At 62.6% G+C, this 10,876-nt stretch overlaps 1 protein-coding gene across 7 annotated transcripts in view; it reads left to right on the top strand.

Annotated features, from left to right (window-relative positions):
• Nucleotides 1–417: 417 nt before the first annotated feature.
• MYRF (myelin regulatory factor) overlaps nucleotides 418–10,876 on the top strand; it is a 33,634-nt gene continuing 23,175 nt past the window's right edge. For 4 of the 7 annotated variants that reach the window (XM_067748781.1, XM_067748780.1, XM_067748776.1 and 1 more), the window contains exon 1: nucleotides 418–586. In XM_067748781.1, coding sequence (XP_067604882.1) covers nucleotides 541–586 — 46 coding nt within the window. In that variant the 5' untranslated portion in view covers nucleotides 418–540. The remainder of the gene's footprint in view (nucleotides 587–10,876) is intronic. The other 3 variants (XM_067748782.1, XM_067748779.1, XM_067748777.1) reach the window with 1 other exon arrangement.

Raw genomic sequence — 10,876 nt, 5'->3', positions numbered from 1 at the left:
CCCTGTAGAGCAGCTCACTGTGGGCCTGGCACATAACAAATATTCGAGAAATGCAGGTTATTATTATTATTGCTGAGAGGGGGGTGGATAAAGGAGAGGAAACGGGGGATGCCTCTGAGGTTTGGTTCTGAAAATCTAAGATTCAGAAGCCCGCTATCTTCCCCTGCCCAAGGGGCTGCCGAGGACTGCGGGGGCCCTGCCCTCCCGGCATAGAGGCTGGGCCGCCCCTCGACCCCCAAGCTGGTTAGGACCCCGCGCCGAGCGCCCCCTGGAGGAGCCCCGCGCGTCCTGCCAGCCGCGGGGCTGCGGCGCGGGAATGGGGCGGGCCGGCAGGGGGCGCTGCGCGCGGTGGGCGGGCGGGGCGCGTGGGGCGGGCAGGGGCCGGGCCAGTGCCGCGCGGGGGGCGAGCGCTGCGGCGGTCCGGGCGGGACCGCAGCCGGAGCCGAGCCGGGACTGTCGCGCGGGCCGCGCCGGCGATGCCGCGCCCCCGGGCCGGGCTGTAGCGGGGCCGGGGTGGAGTGTACGCGGGGCAGGCCGGACATGGAGGTGGTGGACGAGACGGAGGCGCTGCAGCGCTTCTTCGAAGGTGAGGGACCGCGGGCCGGCGGGGGCGGCGACCCTCTCGCGCTGGGAACCCGCAGCCGATCTCCCCGGGGACTGGGACCCCCGACTGTGCTTTCATCAAGCTGGGACCCCCCCACCCCCCGCCCAGAACACCTCCTCTGGGCTGGGGCCCTCCTCTGTCTCCTGGAGGTTACTACCCGCCTCCGCTGAAGTTGGGCTCCCCACTCCCCGTCCCCCGACACACAACTTCCTTGGAGCTGTATCCCCTTCCCTGCTCGGTCCTCCTTCCTGCCTTCCAGGACCTGCAGTCCCCACTAAATTCTGACACCTCCCACCCCCAGCGCACTTCCCGACGACGGGACCCTCTACTGTGCTTCCCTGGGACCCCATCCAGGCCGGGGGCCCCCAGCATGCCTCCCAGAGACTGGGACCCCCGCCTAGAGACTCAGGCACCCTATGTGCCTTTCAGGTTGGCACCCTACTCCCAGCCTGACTCCTGCCCCCAGCGCCTCCCCACCAGTGCTTCCCTGAGGCAGGGACCCCCTTCAAGACTGTCACCCACCTTCCACAAGGCTGCTCCCCCCGCCCACGGCTGAACTTCCCCTTGAAGCGGCTATCTCTCCCCTACTTAGGGCTGGGAACCCCTCCCCAGCATTCCTCTGTGGGCTGGATTTCCCCACCTCCCACCCTGGAATACTCTCGTTGGTTCTGGAACCTTCTTGAAGTTGGCATCCCCCCCGTTAGCCACCTCCGCACTCCGAGACCCTCCCAAAGCTGTGAACTGCATCCTGCCAGCTCTGTGTGGCTCCTCGGGGCTGTTTCGCTCACACCTGTCCCTGGAGCTATGCCTCCTCTGGCTGTGCCCCCGTCCCAGGAGTGACCTCATCCCCTCACCTTGACCCTGATAGGACCCTCCCCAGGGCTGGGATCTACACACACCCTACAAGATTTTCTTCTACCCTCTCCCCTCTCCTGGCCAGTGGATTTGGGGGTCTGCTCCTACATCTCACCCACTCCCCTTTCCTGAGTAATCTCTGCCCCTTGAGGCTGTCCCCCTCCTGGGCTCTGGGTTCAGGAGGGATGAGACAGAGTGTGGGAGGGGGTGCAGAGGTGCAGGCTGACATCTCCCAGCTTCTCAGACCCTCACTGGAACATCCAGCCAGACCAGGGATGAGACAGAGTGTGGGAGGGGGTGCAGAGGTGCAGGCTGACTCTCCCAGCTTCTCAGACCCTCTGGGTGCTCTTGTGTCCCTCTCCACCAACCTCGGGAGCCCAGCCTCTGCCCCCACCCTCCCCCTAGTCCCTAAGTCCATCTCCAGCACCTCAGTGCCTTCAGAACCCAAAACTCAATGATCCAGAACCTTCCATTAGTGTGAACCTGCCCATGGCGAGGCGCGGTGGCCCACGGGGCACACTGTGCTGCAGCTGTTGGGCCACAGGGCAGGGAATTAGGGTCCAAGTTTCAAGCCCAGCGCCCAGCGCCCAGAGCCCTTTGGCGTCCCATGAGGGAGCAAGGAAGGCCTTTCTTTGACTTAGTTTCTCCCTGTCTGTGACTGCAGGGGGGGTGTGTGTGTGGGCGGGGGGAGCCTTTGTGCACTCTGCTTGCCGGACAGCCCAGGTAAGGGCATCCCCAAGCCTCCAGCCTCCCCACTCCAGGATTCTGGACACTCCCAGAATCCAAGAAATCAGGTTTGGACTAGATGAAGTGGTTGATCCTCAGGTAGTTGGGCCATTTGAGGGTCCTAGGCGTTTCCCCGTCAGTCCCAGGGGCTCTTGTTCTCCCCAGATCCTTTTCCTCCTTTAAGAGCCTTGAGGGGCCTTATGGGGGCTGGGGGCTCTGGGGAGGTAGGAAGGGGACACTAGTCCTTGCCTGGGGGCCACTATTTTGGGGGTGCCCGGAGCCCGCCGGACATCCCAGATGACTCACGGACCAGGCCCCCTTGCTTCCTGCAGAAATCCCTGTGCCCCCTTCCCCCAGGACCCTGGGCCTGGGCAGAGGGGTGGGCCTGGCTGGCCCAGGCTCCCTGTCTCCTGAGCCAAACTTTCCCTCCTGGCCGTGGGCGGGGGGTGGGGGTGGGGGTGGGGGTGGGGCCTGACGCCACGGCTCAGCCATGCGGCCAGCCTGGCTGGCCTGGCCGGGAGGCTGCGCTGCTCCCTCCAGAGAGATAAGAGCAGACTCAAGAATGTCTGTGGAGGGAGCCAGGGGCTGGAGAAGTGCTCCCAGAGCCTGAGATGGGGGGAAGGTGGGGCGGGCGCTGAGGGCTGGGGTCTCCGGGGCCACTTGGTGGGGAAGGCCTGGCCAGGAATCCGGTGGGCAGCGGCATGTGGGGGACGTAGTGGGGTTGTTAGGGCGCCCCTGGGCGGGGGCGCTGCTGAGTGTGCTCTCGAGTGGCAGTGTGGAAGTGCAGGGTGCTTTTGTGCACGTGGATGTATTTCCCAGGAGGAGGGTGCTTCGCACTTGGGGCTGGGGACACCTGAGCGCTCATCCTGGCTCCCGCTTGGCCTTGGTCACTCCCCAGGACAGTGGGTATGGTGGGCAGGGTCTGTGCTTTCAGCTCTGGACTTGGAGGTGGGAAAGGGCTTGGCTGAAGGGGGCAGGGCGTGCCCAGGCCCTCGTGTGACGTGGCCCACTCTCCAGGCACATCAAGCATATGCCCTGGGTCCTGCCTGGTCCTGTGCGGTGGGCCTGGCTGTACCCTGCCTCAGGCTGGTGGGCTGGAAGCTAAGGCGCTTTGGGCCTCAGGTGGGAGGCTGGGACAGGGCGGCCCCCTCGAGGCTGGTACAGCCGGGCCCCCGTGACTGCCCTGCTAATCCCCTAGAGGGAGGCTGCGGCCGCCCAGATCGGCGGGCACAGGGCCTGCAGAGAGGGGACCCTCCGGGCAGGATGCACTGGCTCCCAGCAGGTAACCGGGGCACAGTGGCAGGTGTTCCCCTCATCACCTTGACCGGCTGGGGCCTTGGACTCTCAGAGCCCGTCAGGGACAGGGCAAGGCAGCATCAGAGGATCCCTATAGGACTTGAGAGGTTCTGGTGCAGACTTGGCCCCTGAGAGCTGCATGACCCTGTGCAGAGCTCTTGCCCTCGCTGGGCCCCTTTTCCTCACCTGCAAGACAGGAGTGGGTGGCAGAGCAGGTCCTGATGATGCCCGCGGCTGAGCCTTCTCCTCCAGCCCTGGGGAAGAGGGACGTTTTAGAAGGGGGAGGGTGCTGGCCCCTGGCTCCGGGGGCACACGGGGCACGAGTGAGCAGCGATCAGCACTCGGTAAGCCGGTCGATGTGGAGGAAGCCACTGAGGGGAGCTGGGCTGGAAGGGCCACCGAGAGGTTGGGGGACCTCCCTTGGCCTCTAGAGCCCCGCCAGGGCTGGAGGTGGGAGCGGGTTTTCACTCCTTCCATACCTGATGGGTGCCTTGGCCTGGTGACTTTATTTCTCTGGCCTCATGTCCCCTCCTTGGGTAGGCAGGTGCGCTGGGCCAGAGTAGGGACTTCCAATGTGATTCTTGTTAGCCACCAAGCAAAGACAAACTCCTGGCCTCCGAATAGGACATATACACTGGACACAGGGCGGATGGGCTCCTCACAGACCCCAGACTCCAGATCCTGGTTTGAAAGCCACCCTTCCCCAGCTCTGGGATGTGGGAGGGGAGCGGTGGCGTTGGCCCCCTTTCCCAGGGCCTAAGACTGCGGCTCTGAGAGAAGGGAGTTAGCCAGCGTGAGCCAGGGCTGACACCCAGGCCTCAGAACACCCCTCTGCCTCCAGGGCTTTGGGGGAGGGAGGGTGGCCTTCCTATGGGGACCAGCATCTCTGCCTCCAGAGGGCAGGAGGAGGCCCCAGGAGGAGACCACCTGACCGCTTGTGGGAGAGGACGCCCACCCTGGACAGGAATCTGGGGCTGAGGCGCGGTGTGTGATGGGATGGCACGGTGCCTTGCGTCCGCCTGTCTGTCTGCAGTGCGACCAGGGAGTAGGTGGATGGGGGAGACTGCCAGACCCCTGACTCTCAAGGAGATGAGATGGAGTGCCTCTTGGGTCCACCCAGAGCCTCCCCAGAGGACTCCTGTCCCAGCCCCACCTCCCAAGGTCCTGACTCCAGCTGGAGGGGAAGTGGTAGCCAGGGGTCTGACTCATCGCCCTGTCCCCAACACACAGCACAGGGCCACACGGGGTGGGAGGGGGGCAGGAAATGTTCCCAAGGAATGGAAGCAACAATGACTGTGTGAACAGAGGCGGGGTGGGGGGCGCACCCCAGGAAGCTGACTCTCTGTGAGGGCCTGGCTCGGTACAGGGGAGCGGAGCCACCGGAGCCGGCCGCTTCCGACGTGCTGGCCTCAGGGCCTCTCCTGAGTCTGGGGGCCTGGGCAGAGTACCCCTGGGGGTCTTAGGCAGAGCCAAGCAGGGTGTCTGGGGGAGAGACAGGCTGCTCTGGGCAGAACGGCCTCCTCCTGGGGGCCTGGCCCCCGCTCCCTGACTCCCAAGGGCCTACAGGACTGGGGGGCCCTGGCAGCAGAGGCTGCTGGGTAACAGCCCGGCAGGGCTGCTGATTGGCTGCTGCCCTTGGACTTTGCCCACGCGATAAGGACGGGGAGAAGAAATCATTAACTAAATTATTAACCAGGGATGGCCCCGCCCCACCCAGGCTGCCTGCCCTTTTTTCCCACCTTCTTCCTCCTCACGGCCCCCTCCTCTGGGCCTCATTTTTCCTCACAGCCTGAGTGTGTGTATGGGGGGCCTCCCCTCTCACCTCCGTCTCCAGCCCCTGCTACCACCGTGTTGGGCAGCCCCTCGGGTCTGTGTTGGTCATGTGCACTCCCTGGGGTGGGCTGAAGGTCGGTCCCTAGCTCTGCCGCTTACCCACGGTCCTTCTCCTGGGCCTATCACTGCACCTCTTTGTGCCTCCATTTTCCCATCTGTAGAATGGGAATACAGTTGCAGTAGGAGTACCTGCCTCTCAGGGTTTCCATGGGGCTTAGGTAGAAGGGGCTTGAGCAGGGCCTCATGCAGTGCCTGGCACGGCTCCACTCCATGAATGTCAGCCTGGATTGTGATTATTCTCCCCTGGGACGCTTACAACAGCTATTATGCTCCCCACTTGGAGGATTTATTGGTCCATGGGTAGGTCAGTGCCCCCAAGCTTGGGCTGGGGCCTGTGGCTGGCGCTGTGTGCCTTGGGAAAGCCCCTCACCCTCTCTGGGCTACTTATTCCAGGGATGAGCACACTCTGTACTCCGGAGCTCTGCTCCATGACAGGTCTGGCCCTGCCTGGTCCCGCTGCCTGCTCCAGCTGGGCCTGCCCCGCCCTCTACCCCAGAGATTCGGAACTCGGCCCTTGGGCAGGTGGCGGGGCGGGGTGGGGGGGGTGTAAGGGGGGTGGGGAAGGGTCTTGACTGTCCTTCGTCTTTGCCTGCCACACCCAGGCCGGAGGTTTTCGCATGTGGTGTCTCCCGGGAGTCCTGGGCCTCCGTGGAAGTGTGGGTGGTGCCCCCTCACTTCCGAGAGGGGGCTGCTGAGGCAGGAGGGGAAGGCGATGGGTCAGGCTCACTCAGGGCGGCCACGGCAGAGCTGGGCTGGGACCCCGGGTCTCCTGACCCGTCACAGTTGGGTGCTAGCTTGGAGTGGGGCGGGAGGGAGCCTCTCCTCCTTGCGTGCTGAGGGTCCTGACCCACCAGTGATGGCTGTGCTGGGTGACTGCCGTCCAGCCCCTTGACCTCTCTGGGCCTCAGAGCCCTCACTCAGATGATCTAGGTTGTGTGACATAAGCAGTGAGACTCCCCCAGGGCCTGGAGTGGGAGGGAAGGAAGTTGGGTCCTGAGCCCCCACTGGCCTGGACTATGCACAGGGGGCTTCAGGGCTTCCTGGCCTCCCCCTGACTCCAGGCTGCATCAGTGCGAAAGTTTTCCCTCCATCTGACCTAGATCCCTCCAGCCCCGCAATGCACAACCGCAGCCTCTGTCTCTCTGAAAGGTTTGGGACCCTCCCTCACTCCCCTCTTCATCATCCCAGTCCCCTGTGCTATCTTCTTCCCCCATGGTTCTCCCTCCTGGGGTCTGTGGCCTTGGCGGGGGCTGGGGGGTGGGGGGCAGTCCCCATCCCCTGCTTTGCTAACTTGGAGGGGGCTGCCTTTGGTGGTGGAGTTTGGGGTCTGTGACACCGAGTTCGCGCAGCTGGACTGGCTCCACCTAGAGCTGATGGGGAGGTGTGTTGGCCTGGGCCTGCCATTGGGTCAGCGAGCATTGGTAGGCACAAATGTAGAAGTCTGTGAGGTGTGCTGAGATGTGAACATGCCTCAGGGCCTTTGCAGTGCCTCCCCACTGCCTGGAATGCGCTTCCCAGATGTCCCTGTGGCTCACCTCCTTCGTATCTTTGCTCAGTAAAGCCCTCCCTGCTACCCTGTTTAGAATTGCAGCGCTCCCCACCCTCCTAGCACCCCAGCCCCTCTCCCTGCTTTATTGTCTCCGTAGCATTTGTCACCTTCTGAAATGCTGTGGATTTTGCCCACCTGGCTTGTCATCTGACTCTGCTTCCAGGATGTCAGCTCCGTGGAGGGAGTAGGTTTTGTCTGTTTACTGCTTTATCTCCAGAGCCTAGAATTGTGCCTGATACACAGCAGATGCTCAGTAAATAATTGTGTGAGTGAATGAATGAGCACACTTGGAGCATGCCGGTATGTGCACACGTGTGTGTCAGTGTGCGGGGGGTGTGCCTCTGTACATGTGTATGTTCGGATGTACACGATCATGTGTGTGCCAGTGGATACACGCCTGGGAGTGTGCCCTTGTGTGTGCACATGCCTGTGGGGCATGCTGGTGTATGAACACAGGTGGGCATGGGTAACCCTGGTAGAGACCTGCTCCCACCCCAAGCTGCAGGGTCTCTACTCTGCCTCTGTGGGGAGGGGCCTTCCCCAGCCTGCCTGGCCTAGTCCCTGTGGGAGAGGGCTGGGGGCCCCCAGAGCAAAGTGGAGATCCCTAGGGACCCATGTGGGTTCCCTAAGAAGAGGCCACAACTGCTGGGCCAGGTCTGTTGGACCTGGCTTCGCAGCATCTTCGGGCTGTGAGTTCAGCCTTGTGTGGACCTGAGGACAGGGTGGCAGCTGTGTGGGGACTAGGGGAGGACATAGCTATAGCCCAGGGGTGGCTAAAGATTTCAGGTCCCCTGGAGGATCTGGGTCTCTGCAGGCAGGAGGCAGGGCTCTGCTGCATTTTTGGCAAGAAGTTGAGAGGGAACAAAGACAACTGTGGATCAGATTAAGGACCTGATGGCAATGACTCCAGAGCTACATCCTTGTCACTCAGCCCCAAGATGATTGGGGATTTGATGCAGAGATGCAAAGTGTAGCTTGCAGAATCAAGCATTTGGCCTGAAGGCGTTTTGACTGAGAAGGCTCTGGTCACAATCCGAAGCCTGAAGTAGTTGCCATATTAATCAATTAATAAAGATAGAAAGTCCAAACCAAGGGAGGTGAGAGCCCCCTGTGCCCTGTCCCAGTGGGAACTAGTTTGGTACATGTTGATCAGCTCAGTCAATATGGGGAAATGAGCCACCGCACTGGGGGCCCTCTGTGACTGGGGTGATCGAGGAGGGACTGCCAGGGTAGGCAGGCAGTCACAGAAGGCTTCCCCACTGGAGAGGGGATGGCTAGAGCCAAGTCCTGGAGGCTGGGCTGTGCCATGCGTGTGTCAGAATAACATCATGGCACAGGTTGGGCTTGGGCAGGAGAGGAGGTGGGAGCCCAGAGCAAGGTGAGGAATGGCCTTCTAGAGGTGAGGAGCTTTCCCACCATCTCACTGGAGACTCACGACCACCCCGTGATGCAGGGATCTCCTTCACTTGAGAGGGAAGGGAACTGAGGCACAGGGAGGTCAGGTCACTTGCCGAGGGTCACGCAGCAATGAAGGGGGACCCGCGTTAGCAACCAGGCCTCTTTGACCCCAGGGGTCCCTTAGGGCATTATGGGGATGCCAAGGTGGGCAATCCCCTGACCACTGCTACCCTGGCCCAGCCGTTGCCTGGAGGCAGGATGCCCCTCAGATTCAGATGCCTGGAGTGGACACTCAACAGCAGGGGGGCAGACCTGTGTCCTGTTAGCCCCAGGTTCAGATCAGCTAGGCCTGGCCGGCATCCTTAGGCCATGGCCTGCCCTGCCCACAGCCACGTGGCCGACGGGATTTCCGCCATGTTTGGGGCATGAATTGACAAGTGCCTCATTGACGGTTGAGGGGGAGGGTGTGGGCAGGGCACAAGCCTCCCACTGTGCCGGGTCCCCACCCTCCCCCCGTTCCCCGGGACAATGGCCGAGACTCAGCCAGTGGCCACAGCTGGTGGGGGGGGGGGCATGAGCACGAGGGGGCAGGAAGGGAAGGGTCCAGGGTGGAGGACCACCTGGGCCCCCATCCGCCCTCATCCCGCACCTGGCTTGTGTCGCCTCGGTTCCTCTTCTGCCTAGCTGGGTGGCCTTAAAGAGAGGAGGAGACAGGAGGGGAGGGGCTTCCTTCCCACAGCCCCGATCCCGCCTGCCTGGGAAGGAGCAGTGTCTGGCTCCTGTTAAAAGCAGGTAATAAAGGGCCTAATTAATGAGGAGCAGCTGGGGTGCATAGCTCAGCAGGGCAGGGGCGGTGCCTGGAGGGGCCCTGTCTAGCCCTGAACCCTGACCACAGCATGGCCGGGCGGAGGTGCCCAGACTCGGGCAGGCCTGGTCCCAGTGCCCCGCTTGCCACTTTGCTCATTCATCCCATGAACATTCGTCGTGTGCCTGCGGGATGCTTAGATGCTTACACCGCTGAGAGACAAAACGGGGCAGGACTCACGGCCCAGCTGCCACACCTCTAAGCTATGGGAAAGGCGTTTATCCTTTCTGAGCCGCAGCTTCCTCATCTGTGAAAGAGGGAACAAGAAAACCACCTACCCCGTAGGGTTGTTATGGGAATTAAATACGAGCCATGTAGAGTGTGTGTGGCATGGCTGGGCAGAGTGACCGCGCGGTGAGTGTGTGCTACGGGCAGTGGGTGGGCAGAGGACTGATTCTTCCCCCGAGGTGTGTGCTGGGCAGGGGAGCAAAGAGCCTGATGAGAAAGTAGAAGGGAGGCCGCTCAGGAGAATGGGGGAGTCAGACATGGTCTCTCGGAGGAACTTACATTTAAGCCAAAGCCTATAGAGTCACGAGGAATGGGAACAGCATGAGGGAACAGCATGTGCAAAGGCCCTGATGTGCAAGGGGGTGTTTGTCCCAGGATGGAATGAGGCGGGGGCTGGACTGTGGAGAGTTGCAGGGAGGGGCACTGGGGCAGGAGCGGCCACGGGGGCAGGCAGGGGGTCGACCGGGCCAGGCCTTGGACGGACGAGGGTCCTGGTTATCCCGAGCGATGGGAAGTTGAAGGGTCTGGGGAGAGGGAGGGCGGGGATGCTGGTTTGTGGCCTGGTGGTGCCGCCTTCAGGCTGTGGGACCTTGGCAGCCTCTCCAGCTCCCAGGGAGGTCTTGAGGATCAGCATGAGATTCTCAGCTTCCTTCCTGACTGTACCTGCCGCTCAGCGGTGTTCCAGGATGTTCCAGCGTTCTTTGGGGAGCAGTGGGGCAGGGGGCCATGCCTTTCTCCTGGGTTCCTGGAGGCTCTGCCCCAGCCTCAGGAGTCAAGGAGCCACTCCACCCTGTCCTGCTGGAACGTTGGGTTAGAGATCTCCAGCCTGGTCATGGGATAGGCGGGGCGCATCTCCTGGGTGGCTGGACCCTTTGGGACAGGCGGCGAGGACTCCCAGAGAAAGAGGAGGTGTGGGGTCAGTGGTCCTCAGGAGGCCCACCAACCCCCCAAACCTCATACTTCTCTCCCACCCATTGGCCCACCCCCACCCTGCCCCAGTGGCTCCCCCCTCCCTCCTCCATCCTCCCGTCCGCCCGGCCCCTGGCACCGAGGGTCTCTCCTCCCCCCAACCACATCTGGTTCTCGTTAGGGTCTCCCAAGATGCCTCTGTCGGAGGCACCCCCCACCCCGGGGGAGGGGGGCAGGAGGATTAGGGGTGATTAGGAGTTGCTCCTGGCCGGGGGAGGGGGAGGAGGGGGCCTGGCCTGTTATAAATAGCTGCACCAGGACTCTGTCACCCCATCATTCACTGTGGATTCCAAGTTCAGTCTCAAAACCCTGCGGCTTCAGCAGCCAAGGTGGGAGTGACGTGCCAGTACCCCCTCCCTCCCCACCTCCTGTGCCCTCAGGACCACCCGCGCCCCGTCATCCAGTGGGGCAGCCCAGCATGGCTGGGAAGCCTCAGCGACCACCAACTACACTTTCCCTCTTGGAGTCGGGCCCCTGCACTTGAGATTGGCTT

Source organism: Pseudorca crassidens, chromosome 9, assembly GCF_039906515.1.
Source record: "Pseudorca crassidens isolate mPseCra1 chromosome 9, mPseCra1.hap1, whole genome shotgun sequence".
Classification (NCBI taxonomy): Eukaryota; Metazoa; Chordata; class Mammalia; order Artiodactyla; family Delphinidae; genus Pseudorca; species Pseudorca crassidens.
The sequence above is the reverse complement of the archived record's forward strand: the minus strand, read 5'-3'. Positions and strand labels throughout refer to the sequence as shown.